The following is a 24,440-nucleotide window of genomic DNA, read 5'->3' as shown; positions in this document are numbered from 1 at the left end:
CATCTTGCTAAGTATAATGATTTTCAGTCTGCCCTTTGCCACTTGCCGGAGATCTCCTAAGCCACTCTAGAGAAATCAGGAGTAAATGAGACTCCCACACCTGGGACCAGAACGCCATATCGCCGGCAGGTCCACAGTTAAAAACGTGGACTATCATGAATATCACCCCCAGCGGGTCCTCTGTGCCCAACTCTGAGAGACAGATGGTATTTCCAGTAATAGTTTATTGATTTCCAAATGCACAGGGGCGCTGAGTCCAAACATCCTGGGATGGCGGTAAATCGCTCTTACAAAATAATTTACAGTATGAAGATGATGTACTGAAACATTAACTCAAACGAGTGGTTCCCTTGAAAGATTGAGTGCTCCCTTGTTTAACGTAAAGGGGGGAGGGGGACGATGAGTAAGGAAGGATGGGACTGCACAGGACAACAGGCAGAGGACAGCAGGTCGTGTTCTCCCCCCCAGGCAGTAGTGCCTGTCACAGTAGAGAGACCCATCAGGCTTAGCTCCCATTAAGTATGAATCTATTGTCCCCTCAAGGTCACATCACACCCAGCCCAGGCTCTGTGGCACTTTTTTACACCAGCAGGTGTACGACTGTCTGAATTTATTTCCATTTTCTTGCTCTGATGCACGTTCTGCGATTTCTGGTGTGTTCTCAGTTCCGAATGGCACTGTTTTACCTGGCAGGCCCCGGAGGGCCGAACTGCCTGGCCTTATGGTGCTTGGAATTGGCTGGGGTGAGCTGGGCACAGACAATGCGATGAGAAGTCTCCCTAATGGGCCATCTTTTGCTCTCAGGGCTGGGCCGAGTCCATCCACAATGAGATTTGTTCTTTAAACACAAAATCCCAGGTGTGCTAGGCACATGGGAAACATTGCAACGGATTTTCTTATCAAAAAGCACTGAGCAGCCATCACGTGAGTGTGGGGTTTCAGGCACTGGTAGGAGAATGTTTTCTGGTGGGAAGAGGCCTCAGGGCCCTGCCTTTCCTACCGGTTGTGAATTCGGCAGCTGTGCCCACAGGCTGACCGGAGGGGTCAGACTCCGAGCCCCAGAATGGGTTGGCAGACTTCCCTTTTCACTAGGCCACCCAGCAGGGCTGTCACCCGGGCTCAGTGCCTTAGGACCTGGCAACCTCTGCCAAGGAGCTGCTCCTCCTGCTGGCATCCTGTCAGCCCCTAAGCTCCGACTGTCTGGTGACATGTGTAATCAGGGCTGGCAGACACCTTTGCGGTGGCATGCAGCATAATGAGGGGCTGCTTTGAATTCCCTTTGTTCTTAAATTGTGAGCACCTCTGCCAAGGAGCTGCTCCTCCTGCTGGCATCCTGTCAGCCCCTAAGCTCCGACTGTCTGGTGACATGTGTAATCAGGGCTGGCAGACACCTTTGCGGTGGCATGCAGCATGAGGGGCTGCTTTGAATTCCCTTTGTTCTTAAATTGTGAGCGTGTGCGTGTATGTACATACACATACACTTACCTTTATGTCCACACGCATACCAGGTATCAGCAAGGCTCAGTGGACTATGAATGGCCACCCCCGCCCAGGCACAGACCTGGCTGAGGGGACTGAAACATGATGGCTTCCTTTCCTAACAGCAGACCCCCTCCCCCTTTACTGCTGCTGAGAAGCTGTATACTCTTGAAGGCCCGGAAATTCTTAGGGGGGGGGATGGCTTCTGGGGGCGGGCTTAAATTAGCAACTCGTACTTAATGCACCTGCTGAAGAGGAAGAATAGGCAACTTTGATGCCTTCTCTGAGCCCAAACCACAGCCATACAATGTAATTCTGAAAAAGAAGTCATAAAGTGGGTGGTCGCACTGCAGGGAGGCGGGGGGCGCTGCCGCCTTTCGCCCTTTGTACTGAGATGGACCATGGGCCACAGAGTTAGGGGGAGCTGGGCTCAAAACCCGGCTCCAATATTTCCTAGTAGGTCAAGGCAAGTGAGTCTTCCACTCCCAATCGGCTTCATCATCTGGGAACGGGGGCCTAGTACAGGGCCTGGTCCATAGTTGGTCCCCAGTATAGGTTATTTCCCTTCCTGGTTGTCAGAGCTGAGACTCCAAGCATTTCTTGGAATGGCACTGAATTTAATGACATCAAATAAAAACAAACACGCTCCACCCCCCTGCCCCCGTCAGCCTCCAGACACCCGATATTTGGAAGGCAGCCAGACATTGGTGTTAGGACCCAGTTCATCCTGAAGATGCTCATTAGCTGCCTGCCTGCATGACCTCTCCTGGGATTTCTGCAGAGCCTGCGGCAGTCAGGACAGGACTTGGAGCACAGAGTGTAGGACCTGCGGGAGGGAGGCCTCACCACGCTGGGGCTCACGGTGCCTGCAGCTGCAGCTCTGGGAAGCCGGTGCCGCTGCAGGAAGCATCCTCATTCTGATGTTGGCAACGCTGCCGGCAGGAACTCGGGAGCCTGGCAGACGCTGCTGCACTGTTTCATGCTTCCCTGCTTAAAGTTTTATCAGGTGCTGAGGACAGCAGGAACCCATAAAGTGAGTCTGAAATCCTCTCTAAGTAAAAGCAGAAGTGCTTTCCTTGAGGACTACAGGGATACAATAACTTATGGAGACAGGCTGGCATGCATTTTCACATTTCCTTTCATATCCTCTGCATAAATGCTTGGGTTTCCCAAAAACCGATTTAAAGTAACATGGGATCAGGTATGAAGAGGCCAGTGATCTGTCCATTGCTGAGACAAGGCTACTATGTAGAGATTGAAAAAGAATATTTGGAGAAGATAACATGAGTTCCCACATCTTAATTGTCTCGTTTTAAAGCTCTTATTTTAAGAGAGGCCATTGGTTCTTCTTTAAGGGGCGTTTCATCGGATGGGTTGGAGCTGTCATCAGTGTTATGTGGGATTCTCCAGCCTTTGCAGGCAGACAGGTACAGTGCCATTGTCTTGGCCATTTGTTGGCTACTAGTTTGAGAGAAAAATACCCTTTTCCCCCCTTAACAGTCCAAACTTCTCTCAAATTTATAAATAAGCCCTGACATATTTAGTGAGCTAGGATAACCCTAACCCAGAAGTATACATGCCTGGTAGCCTCCTGGCACCAAAGGAATGGTCATTGAGTAGCATGCACAGGACTGAACAATGATATACATAGGATTCCTACAGCACATAAGTATTGTTTCTGCCTCAAAACCATACTGTGCACACAAAAGTCAGCAGGCCCGAAAGCTATGTAATGGGTCCAGGGATCAGGCAGGCAGGCAGCAGGCAGGAAGAGGGGGTTCCCCAGGGTAGGCTCCTTGGGTGCCTCAGAGGCACCAGAAGTGTACGCCCCAGTCAGCAGGAGCCCCAGGGACACCAGGATACAGTTCCAATGGTCCTTCTCAGAAATGAAGACCAAAGTGCCACTAAAGGCCGAGGAGAGGGAGCACCCACCCCACCTGCAAATGAGAATTTCCTGTGGGGGCTCCCATTTTACCTTAACCACGCTGATATGTACGAAACTCTATTTCATGCTATAACTGTTTGTTTTACCTAAAAATAAGGTCACCCCCTGATTCCAAACTATCTAAGTAAGACGGATGCTGAAGATGCAGGTGTTTTAGCAGTGTGGCATTCCCTAGGACACCACTGCTCATTTGAGCATGAAAACCTGGCTGTGAGGAGCTGGGATCTGGGAGCATGATGTGTCTGCTCACGTGACTAGAGAGAAGGTTTCGGCGGGGAGATGCTCCAGGGAGAGCTGGCCGGGAGTGCACAGGCAGAGGGGCTCCGGCTGCCGTGCAGGGAGGGTATCTACTGAGAGACAAAGCTCAGCTCCATTCCGTACATCGTGAGTGACAAGAACTCTCCCCACACTGCATTTAAGCCAAATTAATTAGGCTAAGTGTGTGTGTGTGTGTGTGTGTGTGTGTGTGTGTGTGTGTAGGGCAAAATCCTACATTGAAAATTCCCACTTGGTAATACACATCCCAGCCTTTCATGTGACAAAATTCATCAAATCTCAGAACTCGCCCACTCATTCAGGTCCATCAGATCCTTCAGTGACTGTTTTGGAAACTCAGACAATTTGGGTTCAGAAAACTGATTTCAACGTTTAATCAGATCTCTTTGGTCCTCTTTTTTAAAAATGTTATTTCCTTTCTAAGTCTTCAATCATTTTTTTTTTCATTTCCACAGCACTGGATTATGAATCTGAAGTCCTGGATAACCTCATGTACTAAAAATATCTCTAAATATGTCTGAATTTTAACTCTTTCTCCAACCCTGTCTTTAAACAATCCATCTTATTTCAGGAAACCACCTTTTCACAAATGCACTGGACTTTTAGAGACTATTTATGTGGGTCCAGCCCTACTCTGCCTCATTTGTTTCATGCTTCAATAGGAATAAGGTGGCAGGTAGGGAAAATATTCTGATTGCCCTTCAAGGTTACTCCAGAACCTTCCTAGTGAGGAGGTACATCTGGGTCCCAAATATTCCAGGGGCTGGCTTTCTTAGTCAGTTCAAAGCAGCCATGGAGGGGCTACCTGAAGGACCCTTCCCAATTGCTCCTGGTTGATCCAAGGGGCACTCTTCCTTAACCCACCACGACACAAGAATGAGAAGCACACAGTCAGCGAGCATGAAACGGGCATCCCCGGAGAGCTATGTGCCTGCTGAGGGCCTGGGGACGTATGGGTGGAAGGACATTGGTTGCCGGGCAGCTTTCACAGAGTCAGAAGCCGTTACATACACGCTGTCACACACACACAGGGGGAAGGAATGGTTCTCCGCTGGGGGTGGCGAGCCTTCATGTGTCCTCTTCGTCACTGGCCCCACTGCAAAGGAAAGGAGATCAGGTGAGGCAAGACATCACAGGGGGGAGGCGACCGAGGCTGCGGCTGAAGGCACAGGCTCTGTGGTCAGACCCCGGGTTCCAGCCCTCACCCTGCCACTGCTGGGCGCTGCACGTGGCCATGGGCAAGCTACTTACCTCTCTAAGTTCCGATTTATCTGACTAGGGGGATTATGGTGATGATAAAACCTACTTTCTGGGTTCTTGGAGAATTAAGTACGATAATACACATAACATACACAGGGCCACAGCAAGTGAACAGCTATTTAAATGAGCAGGGGTGGCTCAGAATCGTTTTTTAAACTTACTTGACAAAATGAATTGCAGGTAAAAATCAGGAGTCTGGCTTCCCCTAAGCCAGGGATGGCGAACCTTTTGAGCTCAGCGTGTCAGCAGTTTGAAAAACCCTAACTTAACTTTGGTGCTGTCACATATAGAATTTTTTTGATATTTGCAACCATAGTAAAACAAATACTTATATTTTTGATATTTATTTTATATATTTAAATGCCATTTAACAAAGAAAAATCAACCAAAAAAATGAGTTCACCTGTCACCTCTGACACACGTGTCATAGGTTCACCATCACTGCCCTAAGCCTTAAGCCATCTACTGTTAGGAAAGAAAGACAACAGGAAGCTGTCATTCTGCTCTCCTCTCACGGAATCCCCCCAAGGTTTCAGTTCATGCCACGGACAGTCACCCGACTCAGATGTCACCACTTCAGAGAGGGTACTGCACCTAAGTAGGACCCCTGATGATTCTTCATAGCCACCTTATTTCTTTCATAGCCCTTATCACATCCTGTAAAGTATTTGCTATTTACTCTCCCGTCTACTGCCCACTGGAGCATGAAAGAGTAGAAATACAATCTATTCTATTAACTACTGTTTCTCTAACACTAATAATGCACTGGGCACGTAGAAGCATTCAATAAACAGTTGTTTTTAAAAAGTGAATGAGAAGTGAACACAACAGGAAGAAAGGGAGGAGAGAGAGGGAGTTGAAGGGAATAGTCAGTCATCCTAGATGGCACTGATACTTCAGTGGCCAAACCATGAGCTGTGTCCCAGAGGATGGCTGGGGGCTCAGCTGCTCAGGGGTGGACCTCCCTGGCTTGGTGCTGGGCGAGAACATGGCTGAGACAGCCGCTGGGGCAGGAGGGCGGGGCCAGAAAAAGAAGGGGGACAGGAGCAAGCACACTGAAAAGGGCAGAAGCAGCAAACTCACCCAGTTCCCCCTCCTGCACTTCTCGAGGCCACGGCCAAAACTGTCACAAGAGCCAATTGGATCGGGTGCCTGAGTGGCGGGGGCACTGAGCCAAGGCCTCCTCACCCTCTGCCATGCCCCTTATGATCCTAGGATGGAGGGGCTGTTATTTTTATTAGCCCTTTCCCCATCTGAACACAGTGGAGCTCTGAGAGATGTAAAATCCTCGATCACAGAGCAAGGTCTGTGTCCCCTGGATAAAGTCTGAAGTAGTCAAGTCAGGGAGGTTGGAAGGGAGGTAAAATCTTCCTCTGGTAGAGACAGGGGCTACGTAAGGAATAGGACAGGCTTGGGGTGCACCAGCTCCCAGCCATAACCTAGAGAACGTTACCTCACAAGGGACTGTCTATATCTGTATCAAATCTGTGCTCTTTTACATCCATCTGGGAAAGACTTTAAGGGAGAATATCCTAGGCAACTAACTTGGAGTACTTTGGCTCAGGGCGAAAATATTTCAAGACGTAGCCTGACAATAAGCTGAGTGTACTCTGGGAGCCCAGAGAACCAACTGGGCAGCCTTTACTATCCAAATCCCTCCCGTTTCCGCTCCTTTTTCCTGACTGTTGTCCAATCACAGGATGGAGGGAGCATGCTGGGAAGGGCGGGACCGTGAACCAGCGCTAAGGAGCCACGTGTTTGGTGACATCTGTCCCAAGGGGAACAAAAGGTCTTTTATGAAAGCTTCTCACCAGAATCAAGGCACAGTTGGAACTGGCGTCATAATCCACCCTCCCCCCCTTGGTATTATATTGAAAGGGAGCTCTTATTGTTCTCTTGTCAATGCCCTTCAACTATGAGAGCCTAGCATGGTGACTGTGCCCTTAAGCTGTAGTTCACAGTCAGCATTCTTCACTCGAAATGCACAAAGGGCTCATGAACCCACTGAAATGGTATACAATATTTGCCTATGTGTTCCTTTGTTTGAGAGAGGTCACAATTTTCATCATATTTACAGAGAGGTCAACAACCTCCCCCCGCACCCCCTGTCCCGACCCCAAAAGAGTATAATGAAATTATAAGTGAGTGCTTTTTGTGTTGCCAGGTTCTTTACTCTATGACTCCTAGCACTGGCTTGGGGTAAAGGTCAGAAGCCAGGACTGATGAAATCTTTTCTCATTATCCTAAAAGATCTGTTCTTGGGTCTGAAGGACATAGTTCATCTCATAGTTTAAAAGCACGAGACCTTGAGATCCTGGCATATCGCTGATTGATTCTTTTACTTGCTAAATATTTATTGACAGTCCACTGTGTGTAGGCATGATGCCAGGCACACCAATAAGTAAGAGAGACACAGCAATTGCCCTCCTGGACTTGACTGTACAGCCTGCTAAGTGAGGAAGAGAGACAGAGACGGGCAGAGACGGAGATAGAATATATTTTCCAGAAGAGCATCTTCAAACAGAGCGTATTTGTTTTCACAATTTAATTAATCACCTGTCTTCCTTTGCGTGTGGTCCTTTCTGGAGGGTTAACAATATAATCATCTCCTAGTGCTCCTTCACTTTGTATAGAAGCTGGTCTGCGCTCATAAGATTTTATCTTAAAATAGTCTACAAAAGTCTACTTTCTCCAAGGGAAGTGGCCAGACTTCCACCTCAGCCATTCACCATCCTCCTCTGAAACTTCTACCAGTCACACTTTGATTTGTAATGGGAGTGGTACTCAGAGGTTATTGAAATGCTTTTTAATGTCCTGTTGTTGTTTGAAACGAACTAAGGGTGTTAGATAGACAGCCCATTCTATAGTTGGCATTGACCACCGAGGGAGGCAGCATTATCTAGTTGCTTTGAAGTCACCAGGCTGAGCTGGGTTTAAAACTGAGCTGAACTGCTGAGCTGTGCGACCGTGGGTGAGTAACTCAACCTCTCTGAGTAACACTCCCTCTAAGGCAGTGGTTCTCAACCTTCCTAATGCCTCGACCCTTTAATACAGTTCCTCATGTTGTGGTGACCCCCAACCATAAAATTATTTTCGTTGCTACTTCATAACTGTAATTTTGCTACTGTTATGAATCGTCATGTAAATATCTGATATGCAGGATGTATTTCGGCGACCCCTGTGAAAGGGTCGTTCGACCCCCAAAGGGGTCGCGACCCACAGGTTGAGAACCGCTGCTCTAAGGGTTGTTGTAATGAGATGGAAGGTACTTTTTTAGGATGAAAAATGCCAGGTGAAATATATATTTCACAGGTCCTTTCATAATCTGCTTTTCCTCTCAACTAGTCAGGATTGCTATAGAAAGAGGAGGAAATACAGACACTGGGCTTATCTCTCAGGCCTCACAGCGCCTGTGCCTCCGAAGGCCTGCGAAGATGCCTCTCAGAGAAGCTCGGGTCTCTAGTGCTGCCTCAGGTCCACGCTCTGATCTCCATGCACCTTGCGACTTGTCTGCCGTGTTTAAAGGCGGCTCCCCGTCTTGCACACCACAGGGACTGTGTGGCGGCCTGTTTCTGTGGAAGATGGAGAGGCACCAGCAGGCCTGTTCAGGCAGCACTGTTGCACAGGGAGATCCTTGCACAGAAGTAGCAGGCAGCGGCTTGTTTGCCTGCCTATGTCCCATCTGTTCTTAGAATGCCTTTCTTTAGGACAGAGTCTTCTGTTGCTACTGTTGTTGGATTTATATGGAATCATTTCCAGCCTTTTTTTTTTTAATTAAAAAAGTAAGTTTTTCCATTTTGCTGAGCTGTACTTTCTGTAACAAACAAGTATTGCTTCTATAAAAAGAGGAAAAAAAAAACACCCTATGGCAGGGGTGGGCAAACTTTTTGACTCGAGGGCCACAATGGGTTCTTAAACTGGACCGGAGGGCCGGAACAAAAGCATGGATGGAGTGTTTGTGTGAACTAATATAAATTCAAAGTAAACATCATTACATAAAAGGGTACGGTCTTTTTTTTTTTTTTTTTTTTAGTTTTATTCATTTCAAACGGGCCGAATCCGGCCCGCGGGCTGTAGTTTGCCCACGGCTGCCCTATGGTGTTATCCACCAGTGATAATCAACATTAACACACTGCAATAGATTTATCTATACCCCCATGCATATATAAAAATAGATATTTCACAGGTATTTTTCATAATCTGCTTTTCCACTCAATTATCAATGATGAATACCTTACTTATCAAGAATAATATCTCTATAATATTATGATTCATGATTGAATTGTCTGGATTTATTCTACCTATACTAGACACAAATTATTTCCACCTTTTCATTCTTAACCACACCTCTGTGACACATATCCATGTGGATGATTTTTTAAAAAAATATATTTCTTTATTGATTTCAGAGAGGAAGGGAGAAGGAGAGAGATAGAAACATCAATGATGAGAGAGAATCATTGATTGGCTGCCTCCTGCACACCCCACACTGGGGATGGAGCCTGCAACCCAGGCATGTGCCCTTGGCCGGAATCGAACCTGGGACCCTTCAGTCCACAGGCCGATGCTCTATCCACTGAGCCAAGCCGGCTAGGGCCCATGTGGATGATTTTTTAGGTCTACCCTTAATTATTTCTCCCAAAAAGTTCCCAGAAGGGAAACTCCTGGGTCAAAGGGCATGGTCGTTTTTTGTTTTAATAAATTCTATTCTATAGGATAGGTTAAAGTTTACAGAAAAATTACAAAGGTAATACAGAAGGTTCTAATATCCACGTTCCTCTGTTATGTTAATATAGAACATTTGTGGTATATTAGTATTAATTGAATTTTATGTTTTATTCAGATTTCCTTAGTTTTTCTATAGTGTCCTTTTTCTGTTCCAGCTGTCACCCAGATACCACACTACTTATAGTCATCAGGGGTCCTAAGGTTCCTCTTGGCTGTGATGAATTTCCAGACTTTCTTGGTTTTGATTACGGTGATAGTCTTGAGGAGTACCGGTCAGGTATTTTGTAGAATGTCACTCAATTGGGATTTGTCTGATGTTTTTCCCATAATTAAGCCATAGCTTTGGGCCTTTAGAAAACTGCAGAGGTAAAGTGTCATTCTCCTCATGTCATATGGAGGGTACATATTATCAATGTGACTTAGCACTGGTGATATTGACCTTGAACACGGGCTGAGGCAGTGTTTGCTAAGGTTTTTCCTATGTAAAGTGACTTTATTTCCCTTTCTCATATTGTCTGAAGTCACCAGGAACTACCTGCATCTAAGGAGTAAGGAGTAAGGAGTTACATTCCCCCTCGTGTTTGAGGGTAAGGTATCTACCTAATTATTTGAAATTCTTCTGAACATGAGATTTGTCTCTTCATTTATTTACTTACTAGAGGCCCGGTGCACCAATTTGTGTACAGGTGGGGTCCCTTGGCCTGGCCGGCGATCGGGCCTGATCGGGGCCATCTAGCCCAGTCCCAATCGTGGCCCACTGGCGCCAGCTGGCCGGGGGGGAGGGACTGCACTGATCACCAGGGGGCAGCTTCTGCAGTGAGCGTCTGCTCCCTGGTGGTCAGTGCGCGTCATAGTGATTGGTGGACCGGTCATTCGGTAGACTGGTTGTAATGGTCGCTTAGGCTTTTATATAGAGAGAGTCAATCAGTTATTTATATCAGGATGGACTCGTGGACATTTATTTTATACTTTGGGTTATAATCCAGTACTTCTTTATTTATTTTGTTGCTGAAACTATTTAGCTGGGCCTTTGGGAGCTCTTTCATCAGCTCTGGAGGCCCCTGGCTGTTCCCCCATCAATGTGTAGTTGGTTTTATTTTAAGGGCTTTATTTCTTGAGCACTTTCTTACTTTCTGGCACTACAAAATGTTCCAGGCTCATCCTGTATATTCCCTACCCCAGTCCTAGAATCAGATGGTTCACCAACCATCCAAGGACATGTATTTTTAAAGGTGTCTCATATAGTATTGTTCAACTGCCCCCAGAAATCATCTTATCCTCATTTACAATTATTACTCATATAAGTATGAGCATGGGGATGATACTGTGGTTTATATGTGTCTTTCTCTTTTCTGAAATAATTTCCATGTTATTTTCAGTTTCCTGTTGAATTTCAAGAGGAGGCTGAGCTTCCCAGCTCCTCGGCCTTTTTGTTGGCTTCCCCATCTTCCCTTCCTCCCCAGCACTGATGGATTTCTCACAACCAAGGACCTCCTGTGGTGGGGCTGAGAAGAACCTTCCCAAACCCTCACCCCCTGGGCCCAGGTCACTCCAGGGGCTGGGTCTTGGGAAGCAGAAAATAGCTTCCCTGCTTACTTTCTGTACCTTCAAGAAATCCACCCGACCCAGTTTCCTCATCTTTTCTTGGCAAGTGAATAACAGAAACCAAATCTTTCTCAAGCAGTTTTCTCCCACAGAAATCTTAAACATAAGCCTGTTGCCTCAGCTACTGTATCTTACCCGATACCACAGGAAGAGGGGGAAAGGATCAATAAACACACTCTCTTCACTCATCTCTAATCTCTTTATGAATGGTAAGCTTTTATTTCTTTATCTTTTTTTACCATGTCCCAGATTAGTTCTCAGTAGCGCTGAGTCCCATGATGACCTTGAATTGAGGTCCAGACGTTGTAGAAAGCTGGAAATTGGAAGCATACCAACTCTCAAGACCTAGTGCTACTTCTCATATCGCACAGGGTTCTGAATGTGGATTTAAGAGCTAGAAACACCTAGGTTTATGTCACAGCTTTGCCATTTACTAGCGGTGGGATTTTGAGTTCGGTGTTTCTGCCTGGAAATGGAGGACAATTTAGGACCTCCCTGGAAGAGTTGCCGGGAGGATTAAACGAGGATTCATGTAAACAGAGCGCTTGGCTAGGTACCTGGCACAGAGAAAAAGCTCAGTACATTTTATAGTTATTTAGTAACATCGCATGAAGAAATCAAAGCTAAGAGGCTGAAGGTCACACAGTGAGTGGGTAGCACAGTGAGATAAACTGGAAGTCAGAATTTCTGGCTCCTGAATCCACCGTCATACCTGCAAGCCCCATTTCTCTAAGAACGCCACTCATTCACAAGAGAGCAGGGCTAACCCTGCTGTTACACAGGCACAGGAGGCATGCTGTCGTTTGGGTTCATTCCTTCTCAAGCCCAGTCCGTTGGTATTTGATAACAGGCTATTTGTTAATAACGACAGTAAATTATTAAGTGGTTTATATGTGCCAACCATTGTGCTCAACTCCTGGAGAACACATCTCCCTCTCCCATTGTGTCCACTGGCAGGTTCCGCTGACTCGCTGCACAGCCATCCCATCCATCCATCCCTCTCCCCAACTGCCGCCATCACCACCTCCTGCTTGAGCTATGATTGCCTTCTGACTGGTGACTTCCTCCTCCTACTCTTCACTTCACTACTGTCTAGTTTTCAAACTGCACTCAGAGTAATATTTTTCAAATGGACAATGGATTATGTTACTGCCCCACTTAAACATACTGCAATGGCTTCCAAGAACTTGCAGGGCCCACAAATCTCCACCTGACTTGTCCCCTGCCTACCTTTCTAGCCTGTTTGTGCCACCTGCCGGCCACACTGGTTTTATTTCTGCCCCTCAGATACGCAGAGCTTGTTCTTGCATCAGGGTGTTTGCATTTTCTGTTCTGTCTCAAAAGCTCTTCTCACAGTTTAGAATGACGGGTGCCTTAACATTCAGGTCTCAGCTCCAATGTCACCTTCTCAGAGGCTGGCTTTCCCTCACCCACCCCTGCACTACATTAGACTGTTGTATCATCTTCACAGCTCTGACCACTCTCCACAATTACTTTGAGATGGTTAGGGTCCTTAACAATTTTGTTTCCACTATGCCACCAGTACCTGATAATGTGCCTGGCACCTATGAAACCTCAACAAATATTTTTTGAATGAACAAGTGAATGATCAAAACAACCTACAAAATATATTACTGTTCTAGAAAGCTTGCAAGGCGTCCCAGGCAAACAGTGGGCAGCTTGCTGGTCTTAGACATACTGCTGAGTAACCTCATGGACAGCTTACTTCCAGGGGTGAGACCAGGCTCCGTTTAGTTTCTAGCAGCCACTGCAATCACCAGGCATGTAGAACCACTGGGGGCACCAGGTGTGGATTAAGTTGCTGTATCATGAACAGCGATGGCTCTTACAAATGGCTAAGCCTCACTGGTAAAGGATGGGTGTGTCTGATGAACAAGGAGTTCTGTGTCATGGAGGGCAAAGCAGAAGCAAGTTCATGTCCAGCCCTCCTCAAGCAAGGAAACCTGAAGAACCAATTCACCTCCATGAGGAATGTTCTCATCTGGCTTCCTTATACAACAGCTGCACTTTTGGCAGCTTCCAGCCCTGCTCAATCCAGCTGTGAACTGTGCTCAAGGCCTGGATTCCAACACTTTAACCATCCACCCCTCACCCTGACGGAGAGAGAGAGGTGAGGATAGTATCAACTCATCCAGACCAAGACGGAGGTAAAGGGGTACCTATTCCTTGCTCCCCTCCACTCAGACGAAATGCCAGCTGCAGCATGGAAGAGAGGTGGGAGAACTGGGTTAGTTATGTGGTGGCAGTGATGGTAGGGACAGAGGGAAAAGTGCACGACTGAGAATCAGACATGGCTTCATGACTCCATTGCAGCGCACATTAGCAGTCAGACCTGGGTGAGGTGGCTCTTTACGGTTTCCATGTCTGTAAGATGAGGATAATGGAACATTGAAGTACTCATTAAATGCACGCTATTATTATCTGGTGGGCACTGAGCTAGTCACATCAATGTTTTCACATTCCATTTTCTTTTAAAATATTTTTATTGATTTCAGAGAGGGAAGGAGAGGGAGAGTAAGATAGAAACATCAATGATGAGAGAGAATCATTGATCGGCTGCCTCCTGCACACCCCACACTGGGGATCAAGCCCCACAACTGGGCATGTGCTCTGACCGGGAATCAAACCGTGACCTCCTGGTTCATAGGTCTACGCTCAACCACTGAGATACAGCAGCCGGGCTCACATTCAGTTTTCATAATCATCATCCTGTGTAGTAGCATGAACACTCCATTGTACAGATAAAAAAAACGAGGAGCAGAGAAACGAAGTGACACCCCAGCCCCACAGCGAGGCAGAGCTGGAAGTGCAGCCAAGGCTGCCCTTGTGTTTCACCCTGGGCAGGGGGCTCGAGGAGGAGTGTAGGCAGCACATGGGAGGCTTGTGAGGTGAGCCTGGCCGCATTGGTCCAGCCAGCTTGCTGGTAACGCCACATTACCAGGAGCACAGGCGGTAACCTCTCTTGATTGCTAAGGACTTTTCCAAAGCCTTGGCTGACTCCAACTCCATTTGGACACCGATTACTAGAAATCTTTCTCCCTGCAATGGAGGATCCCAAACACCTGTGACTTTCCTGTAGTAACCTGGCTGTGGGACTGTATCATTTCCATCAGGTTCTCACCTGGGTTCTGTGGGTTCCTGCAAAGAGTCAGACAAAAGAGCCTGCCACCAAACCCTCCCCCCTGGACTTCGGACATGGTCTCTTTGGGTCAGACAGGTTTCAATGTCTATCTCATCTGTCCTGAGAGGCGCCCAGGCCTCACTCTTTTAATTCGGCTACGTACACAGAAAATACTTTTCAAGGCTTCAGCTGATTTCCACTCTGCTCACGAGAGGAAAGAATCTGACTTAAGTGGAGATGATGCCCGCTGTCTGCCTTCAGGGAACAGAGATGAAGGTGGCCTGTGGATCCCTGCCTGGCCCTCGCAGCCCCCGGGGCTCAGGGATTCAGCAGCCATAGCGTGACTGCACTGTAAATGTCAGCCTTTGGAGGCTGAATCTGTGTCTCACACACCAGTTTGTCCCTAGCATTCGGCAACTTGCCTGGCACTTAGGATGTGTTTGGTGGCTGACATGCAGGATCTCTCACAGCCTGCCTGGGCCTGGGGAAGGGGCTGAGCTGGTGAAGTGAAAGGTGGGGTGGGAAGCTGACTCTTCTAGGAAAGTAGACTGTTCTCCCAGGAGCGCTGAGAGCTTTCCACTTGGAGACCACCTGACGGAGACAGTGTGATCGGTTAGGGTTGTCCACTTGGGAGTTAAGACCAGGATTCTCATCCCAGCCCTTCCGAGCTGGCTGACTTTGGCAAAGCTTTTTAACCTCTCAGAGCCATAGTTAGTCTCCGAATCTGTGAAACACAGTCATGGTTGATTCCCGCTTTCAGTGACTATCTTACAGTGTTCACGGAGCACCAGGAGTATGTCAGCACTGCAGCAGGTGCTGGCAGGGCAGCGGTGAGCAACACTGGCAAGGTCCCTGTTCTCGTGGGGCTTAATTTCCAGTGAAGGCGGCAACTAACAAGTAAACAGATAAATCATTCCAGAGAGTGGCACGTTCTCTGGAGAAAATAAAGCAGGGTGCCGGGAAAGAGAAAGATGGCGCGTGTGTGTTGGGAGGCAACTCAGGAAGAGATCTACCTCTTAGGGTTGAGGACTAAATGAGACAATGAAGTGTAAAGTGTCTGACATACTTACTAACAAGTAATGAGCACTCAACCGACTTCAATTGCATGGTACTCTCATCCCCAATCAGTGGCTTCTTTCACCTCACAGTGGCTGAGCCCCTATCACATGCCAGGCCCGGGAACATGGAGGGGAGTGGGATGGGCTCCCTCCCCGTAAGGGGCTTACAGTCTGGCATAGAATATCGTGTCTGTGGTGTGAGAGAAGGAAGAAGTGGTACATCCCACCTGCAGAGTCTGGAAAGACACTCTTCAATGTTGGCAAGTGGGCTGGTATTTTCCCAGAAGACTACGGGGCCAGAGGAGGGCGAGCCAGGTGGAGGGGACAGCTTGGACAAACGCTTGATGCTGTCCAGGGAGCTGTGAAAGCTCAGAATGGCCAGAGATGGTGTGCAAAGGCACACCGAAGGGAACAGTGTCTCGTCAGCAGGCTCGAATGCTCATCTCCACTAGTCGTGCTTGAAGTGTCTCCTAAGAAGATGGGGATGCGGATGAAAAGAACCGGGATGAGAAGAGCGCCCGGGCTCCATATGGTGTCTGCCGCAACTGCCAGCACTCCAAGATGGGAACAAGGGCTGTGCTTAAAATATCCACACGCTTCTGAAGAACACGCCCCAAGGCAGCACAAACAGATGTTCCAGGGAAAAAAGAAAAACAAACACCCAGGGGTAACTCAACATAAAGCCTGCGTGGGGGATAGGCAGGCATCGGCTGCTCCAATGTGATTCTATCATCAGCACGAGTCTGGGACTCAGCTTGGAGCAGTAAGCAGGTGCCAATGCGTGACACTGGTGGTCTGGAGTGGACAGACACTTACTCGCAAGCCAGACTCGCTTGTCTAAGGGTCTAAGGCCAGGGACAGTGAGAGGCTGATCTGGGAACAGAAAGCTACAAGGCGGTTTTCTGTGCCTACTTCATGCCTCAGGCATCTCTGCCAGCACATTTTCTCTGAGACTAGTGTAACCAGAGTGGACATTTGTGAAAGGGAACCATTCGGACTGGGGCCTGGTTCCCTGCCTGTTTACTACTCTGGCCTATCTCTGCCCTTGCAGTAAACATTCTTGCAGTAAACGTTCTGGGAACAAAGAAAAAGGTAAGAAAGCTATCCCTCCCCTCCAAATTCTGAAAGTTCATGATACAGCCACCAGGTCCGAACTGTAGGACTCTGCCCCTATGGGAAGGCTGCTTGATGCAGACAGCCGAGGAGATGAACATCACATCCAATATACAATCAGCCAATCCTACTGGTATTGTCATAATTAGCTAGTTTATTAATATTAATAACAGGAAGAGAGCAAAGGGGAGGCCAGACATTACAAGCATGTTCACCTGGGACTTCACCAGGAAGCTACAGCTTCACACAGCATCGTTCCTCCAAGGTAATCAACACCCCTCCCTCTCTCCATCCGGTACTGGGTTACTGGGGGGAGACGGGGGAGATAGGCACATGTGTAGTGAAGTCCAGGTGATGTAGGGAAGGTGCTTGCCTGTCAGTCTAGCCTGGAGAACAGTGGATTGGCTAGGGGTCAACCCCATCAGAAACGCACAGAATCTTGGAAGGTTAAAATCCCCCAAAGAAGAGTTCCCATTTGCTTACTCTTGCTCTGCTTGCTCCGTGACACCCACTCACCCGTGTGCTTGGCTGCTCCTTCTCCATAGTCATGTGGCCTTAAGCAGCTGCATGGCCCATGGCCCATGGCCATGCAGACCCCGCACTTAATGGACTGCGGCTGGGAACACAAGCTAAGCTAGCTAGATGCTGGACTGGACTGGACTTTAATATGGAACAGAAATTCTGGGCAGTGGCCTTAATCCTGGCCCTGCTAAAGACAAGATTGGGTTTCTTCCATGGTGAGACGGACAGAGATGGGACCTTGGAGGGTAACCCCTTAATTCTGCATCATCAATAAAGCTTTCCACGAAACCCCATCCTTTCGTGGGGCCCTCAGGAAACTATTCCTCACAGCACCCCAGGAACTCCACTTCCACGGAGAACATTCCCAGAGGCTCTCCCTGGATTCCAGGTCAGTGCTGTCAGATGAGAGAGCACTAGTCTAGCCAGAGAGAGGAAGGGGACCCAGAACACACAGGAACTTGAGCACACTTAACAGGAGAGCCCCAAAGAGAAAGGAGGAACTAACACTGCAGGTCTCCATCCTTGGCATGTCACTGCCCAATCTCAATGAACAAAGCCCAGGGCTCTGAATCAAAGGGCTGCCCAGGCACTGGAAGAAGTAACAGACCCAACATGACATCATGTAAGAAGCAGCCCAGCCTTTGTCACATTCAAAAGCTCTCCCACAAGCCATTAGGCCTAAAGACCTTATCGAAGTTGTTCCTTTAGTCTAAGGTACTACACTTCTCTGGCTGAGCTCCTAGGGTTAAAAATCAGTAGATGTTACATAGCCTATAGGATCCCCATAAACCACCGGAGCAGAAATGGGTTTTGGGTAAGCCAGCTATAATCTTAGAAGCTGATGGGATGAGGTGAATGGTTAAGTTTTACCAGGGGGAAAAAGAAATGATAATCTTTCACGGGTCAGGACTGGGATATAAATACAGGGTGCTGAAGGGAGCAGTGAACATTAGTAAAGACACATTCTGCCTTCCTCCTAGTTTTTCCTGAAGCCGCCTCTGCGGTCACCCTCCGATGACATAATCCTACCACTTCACACCTGTTTCATCCATCTGGGGAAGAACCTGTTTACGGCTCAGTCTCAACATAAATCAGATGTCATAAGTTTATGTATGACACCTGGAAAGCGATGGTTCTCCTTTGGCCCGATTGCTGGGCCCAGCCAGAGCAGGCAATCCAAACGGTCAGAGGGCACCGCGAGGATGATTCCTTTATTACTGAGTGAGGCCCAGTCACTCTCTCGGGCTACGTGTTGAGGCCCAGCTGTCAGCACTCTCCTAGGCTCCCTGCTGTCAGACTCTCAACCCTGGCTTTCCGACTGAGAGGAGCAGGAAGAACACAGAGAAGCCAAGGTTTGAATCCAGTCCTTCCACTTAATAAGTTCCACCTGGGGGAACAAAACTTACTCCACAGGGCCTCAGTTTCCTCACTTATGCCTTCATTCCTCCACTGGGCCTCAGTAAATCGGAGTTCATGATTCCCAGGTTCTTTATGAACATAAAAGTAGACGGCACATGGCAAATGCGCATGAAGCGACCGGTTTTCACACGAAAAGGTGTGAAACAGAGCCTGCCTGTTCCAGACTTAATGCACGTGGTATTGTTCTCTGCTTCCTTCCTGGACTAGGTGACTTCCCAGGCACTCACATTCTGAGTCCCAATCAGAATTAAACTTTACACAGGATAATAAGTGTATCAAATGGCTCTTCTACACCAGCATGAAAAATTAATAAAAAGTGTACAGACCTTTTGCTTTCCCCACCCACTCACTACTGACAACATCCCACTGCAGTCTTCACTCAGCTCAGCACAGAGGGGTAGGAGGGAGGGAACGACAACAAAATAAATATTTTATCGGGAAAAAGATGAGAAAATTCTTTTAACTTTTAAATTTATTTTTAAGTATATTTTTATTGATTTCAGAGAGAGGAAAGGAGGGAGAAAGATAGACATATCAATGATGAGAAAGAATCATTGATTGGCTGCCTCCTGCAAGCCCCCTGCTGGGGATCAAGCCTGCAACCCAGGCATGCACCCTGACTGGGAATTGAACCGTGACCTCCTGGTTCATAGGTCAATGCTCAACCACTGACCCAAGCCAGCTGGGGAGTTGTTTTTTGTTTGTTTGTTTTTTTAAATACATTTGCTGTGAGACAAGAAAGCCCCTACTAAAGATGATAAGTCTATTATAGAAGTTTAAGAAAAGCCTATGGAACTACTCATTTTACGTTCAGCTGGAAAGAGAAAACTCATTTCCTTCCCAAACTGCTTCTCCAGTCTCTAAGCCCCCCTGCCCAACTTTGTTGAGATGTCATTGACATATAACATTGTGTAAGTTTAAGGTGTACAGTACAATGATTTGAGACACTTATTGTGAAATGTCTCCCACAACAAAGTTTCTTATGTCACATCTTCACCTCCCCTATTCACAGGGCTGTTGTTATGCTCTAGGTCTGATTTCGGGCAGTGCTCTGAGCCCAGTGGGGGAGGGACCTGGACAGCAGACCCTATGCTTGTCTTGCCCACTGAAGAGGACGGAAGGACCAGGCTTTAAAAAGGGGGTGCGATGCACAGTGCAGCCTCACAACCAAGGGAACACTGGTCCATGTGCAACGCAGGATGATCACCCATTCAGCTCTGATTTGCTGTAATTGGCCGGAATGGTCACAGCATGGCTGTAAAGGGCACTCTCCCGAGGGGTCAACACAAGACTCTCAAGTTAGGCCCAGCCCAGGGCTGTGAAGGCTGTCTAGAGGGGAGGGAGGGGGGAGGGGGAAGGGGGCGTGGCCTGAGCCCACGAATCTGACATAACTGCATACCAGAGGCTTTCTTCTCTCTCTCATTCCAACTCCACTCTGGTAAAGAACAGTAATGGCATTGAAATCCACAGATAATCCTTAAAGCTCTGTGGCAGCTCCAGTCCTAAACTCCCCCTTTACAACTGTCGGTTTTAACAGCTGCTAACAAGTCATAACAAGAACCTTTCTTGCTCCAGCCTCGAGTATCAATATCCTTTCTCTTTCTCGACCCAAATCGTAACTAGCTTCAGGTCTACGACTTCCATACAGGCTGACCACTCGTCTCTCACCTGTCAGGTCAGAGTCCGGTCCTCCTGGGAGGGCCGAGGGGCACTGAGAGGCCACTGTTTGTGGGAGTGGTGGGAATGTAAGGCACTGCGGGCTGGGGACCAGGTGAGAGCTGGAAGCAGCCTAATGAACACACAGGTGTGAACAGTTGCCAGGGAGGCGAGGCTGGAGTCCGAGCTGGTGGAGAGGTGCAGAGTGGCGGCCTTGAGCGGTGAGCCATCTCCACAAACGGGACAGCTCATTGAGAAGGCCAGACTTCAGAAGGTCCAGGAGGCCAGGAGGCGGGGTGCAAGGTGAGCAGGAATAAGGAGTTCGGGCTGGAGACTGAACAGTGGTGGGCTTTGGAGGCCTCCTTAGGAAGGCCTCTCTGTGTGGTTTGCGGCAAAGGCCCATCATGTTCAAGAGAGTCACACAAGGTTGAGCATGAAGCACTGTGTGAAATCCGTTCCCCTGGCACGGATCACCAGCCACCAAGGTGTCTCCTGTGGTGCTGTTAACCCAGGCGCTGCTCCTGGGCATGGGTTATGACCTCTCACAACCCTGATTAGCAGCCATGTGTCTAAGATTTGTGAGATAAAGGCATAAGGGATCAGCATCCCCACCCCCACTTCTTGTACCTGTCACCTTCCCCTGATGAAGGCAGTTACAGGTTTAAAAAGAGTGGGGGGCAGTCTAGGCCCCCAGGTGGCAGACCCTGGAGTAATGGATGTTGGCCCTAGTGCAGGCAGGATGCTCCCATGGGGTTCCATGTCTCCTGGGTGTAGCAGAGGCACCGCGGGAATATAGCTGTCCTTGGTTCATTACCTTTGTTTTTGTTTTGTTTTGCTTTACTTTGGGTTGGTGTTAGTTACTTAAGAATGTCGGAGTTTGCTGATATCATAATCCCTGCCTATCACACTTCCAGGCACACAGGACAGAGGATGTGAAGGCGATGTTTGGAGCTACTCCTCCAGCTGCCTGCCAGCTGCTCAGGGACCCATCACCTCATCACCTTGCTTTGCTGACACAGACCTGACTCCTCCTCCAGGGCCCCCTGCCTTCCCAGAGGTCAGTCACAAGTTCACATCCAGCAACAAGCAGCGATACAAATGGAGTGCCTGCTGGGAATATCTTTCTAGTGTCAAGCAGCCATTAAAAGCACTTAAGGAAATCACAAAAGGGAGGTGAGAGAATACTTTGGGGAGAGTCACAGGATGGGGAGGGCAGAAGAGAAAGCCTCAGCCCACCTCCTACCTTAGAGGGGAAAACAGGCTATAAAAAGCAAAGTTGATGCTAAAGAATGGACCTGCCTTGGGGCCCAAACAGTTCAGGGAGCCTGGAAAACTTGCTAACACAAACAGCGTAAAAGTACATTTTAAGGAATTATGCATTTTATTATTTTTTAACTTTTATTGAATTTATTGGGGTGACATGGTTAATCAAATTATATATTGGTGTCAGGTATACAATTCTGTATATTGTATTGTGTGTTCACCACCCCAAGTCAAGTCTCCTTCCATCACAGTTTATCCCCCCTTTACCCTCTTCTACTTCCCCTCTACACCCCTCCCCCTGCTCCCTCCTTCTGGTAATCACCATACAGCTGTCTGTGTCTATGAGGTTTCTCCTCTTTTTTTTTTTTTGCTTAATCCCTTCACCTTTTCACCCAGCCGCCCTCTGACAGCTGTATCTATGAATCTGTGCTATTTTGTTTGTTCATTTATTTTGTTCATTAGATTCCACATATAAGTGAAAGCATATGGTACTTGTCCTTCTCTGACTGGCTTATTTCACTTAGCATTACTTTCCAGGTCCATCCATGCTGTTGCAAAAGGTAAGATTTCCGTCTTTTTTACGGCTGAGGAGTATTCCATTGTGTAAATGTACCACAGCTTTTTTATCCACTCATCTCCTGATGGGTACTTGGGCTACTTTAAATAATGCTGCAATGAAGGTAGGGGTGCATATATGATTTCGAATTATGTTTTGGGTTTCTTCAGATAAATTCCCTGAGGTGGAATTGCTGTGTCATACCATTTTGAATTTTTGTGAGGTAACTCCATACTGCTTTTCACAGTGGCTGCACCAATCTGCATTCCCACCAAGCAATTGTGTATTTAAAAATTTATTCAATGAGCATGCATTACCGTCAGTACTTATATATACTCTCTCATCCAATTTGCACTGCATGTCTGTGAAGAAGACATGAATCCTCGTTTAGAAGTGGAAACTAAGGTTCAGAGAGGTCAGTTATTGCCCACATTTGGGGCTCAGGTATGTCCAACTGCAAAGCCAATGTTCTTCCTACCAGAAAGAGTGTGGAGCTGGGCTGTGAATCCTTGCCATCTGCTTCATTCTGACCTACGGGTTGGTGGCTTGTACTCCTGGGTTAAGTAGGTACAAGTGGGGTGTCTGTAGGGCATAGTGGCCTTTCCTGTCCACCTGATTAAAGGAAGAGTAACCTGTCTATCTTAAGTGGGCTGATGGACTCTTTCTTCAGTCTTCTAGCCATCAATAACCATCTAAAAGGAAGTACTGGGAACGGAGATAAGTAGACCATGTAACCTTGGGAAAGTCACTTTCCTCTCTGAGTTTTAGTAACCTCATCTGTCAAATGGGTCCAATAAAACCTATGTAACAGAGTAGTTGTGACACTAAAAAGATATCTTATTAAGGTCCTTAATATTATATTTGGCACAATGCACATATGTTATAAATGATAGCTATCATTGCAATTTCTGTTTTACCTCACAGAAACAGGTTTGGAAAATACATAGAGTTGAAAATAATTGTTTAAGTCACAAGTTTGTTTCATGGCTAAGAATGACTACAACAACAGAAGGGCAGTGGAAGCACAGGCAGCCTGGGTTCAGGAAAGAGAGCCACATTCTCCCAGCTGGTCCCTTCTCTTGCTGTTCCGTCATCTTAGACTGAAGCACAGCTGTTTAGAGACTCGGAACTCATACTACAGATACATATGGTAGGAACCTTGAGCATTTTAAAAGTCAAAGACACATGTAGGAGGAATTAATGCAAATGGCTTTGCTGCTTGTTATATGGTCCCCTGAAGGCGCATTTGTTAGAGGAACTCTCTCACGGTGGGCAGCTCCTCGGGAGGGCAGTTTGGGCTGGTTCCCAGGCTTGCCCGCCAGCTTAATTGAGCAGATAGCAGTGAACAGGAGAATCAGGCCGATCCTGGGGCCTTGTCCTGGCTACTCATTCTGACCCCAACAGGGGCACAGAGACCTAGAGGTTCTGGCTCAAAGCTGCTCTGGTGGTAGCTGCACCCCCTGCTCTCTGTCCACAGAACCCACAGCCCATGCTGCAGGGGGGCAGCGTCTATCTCCACCCTCAGTTCTGCATCCTTTTCAGAAAGGCTTTTTGTGCTGAAGCAAGACTAACCCTGCCCCAGGGAGAGAGTAAAATGTGCTTCCAATCACGGGCCCTGGGGGAAGGGGTGAGCAGTGGGGCAGACTGCCCAGGCATGCAGAGGGCTGTTTTCTTTTAGCAAACACAGCAAGCATTATTGCCATTTGAATTTGTAATAAAAGAGAATAGGAGGCTCAGAGATTCCACTCGGAGTTAGATTCATTTGTGTTTTAACTAATCCCCCAAACAGTGTTTTTGGTTCGACATAATTTCCTGTAAGATAGTAAACTTTGCAGTACAGGACAAGTGTTAGTAGAGTTTTGGCATGAAGGAAGCAAAGAACAGTAACTTCTTTAAGGTTATTGCATTGATCTTACCGGGGCTTATATTTCTAGGTAGATTTGGCAAACTACTTCTTTCAAGTCTGTTGTTCAGGTATTGACAGCAGAGTCAGGGATGCACTGTGTAACAGTTAAGGCTCTGGAGACCCAGAGGGGAAAGCACTCTACCAAGCAGAAAAGGACGGATATTAAAATTCCACAGCTAGTTTTTCATTGTAGGTTTTTCTGTTGAGATTTAAGATCACTTAGAGCTATAGAGAGAAATGTTCTCTTCCAAGCCGAATTTTAGAAAGGCTCTTTTCCTTTTTTGTTAAACAAACAACACATTTCCAGACTCACTGGTATATGTGCACGTGGCATATGTGTATATGCACACATACATATGCACACACACACACACACACACACACTCACACAAAGACATACCTTTTCTAACTTCAGTTTGCAGCCTCTATTCCTCCTTTGATTTGCCTTGTAATTCCTGAGTCAGTAATCCTAATCTGTGTAGCCCACTTTTATTAAGGGGAAACTCCTACAT

The 24,440-nt window shown here is 47.5% G+C and overlaps 1 protein-coding gene across 1 annotated transcript in view; it reads right to left on the bottom strand.

Moving 5' to 3' along the window:
• Nucleotides 1-206: 206 nt before the first annotated feature.
• TRIM44 (tripartite motif containing 44) overlaps nt 207-24,440 on the bottom strand; it is a gene marked incomplete at its 5' end in the record, with an annotated part of 93,803 nt that continues 69,569 nt past the window's right edge. Inside the window, 2 exons of the mRNA XM_005864505.1 lie at nt 207-1,142; nt 1,301-4,796. Coding sequence (XP_005864567.1) covers nt 4,769-4,796 — 28 coding nt within the window. The remainder of the gene's footprint in view (nt 1,143-1,300; nt 4,797-24,440) is intronic.

The sequence above is a fragment of the Myotis brandtii genome, unplaced genomic scaffold, assembly GCF_000412655.1.
Source record: "Myotis brandtii unplaced genomic scaffold, ASM41265v1 scaffold187, whole genome shotgun sequence".
Classification (NCBI taxonomy): Eukaryota; Metazoa; Chordata; class Mammalia; order Chiroptera; family Vespertilionidae; genus Myotis; species Myotis brandtii.
Note: the sequence above shows the minus strand (reverse complement) of the source record. Positions and strands in the feature narration are given on the sequence as shown.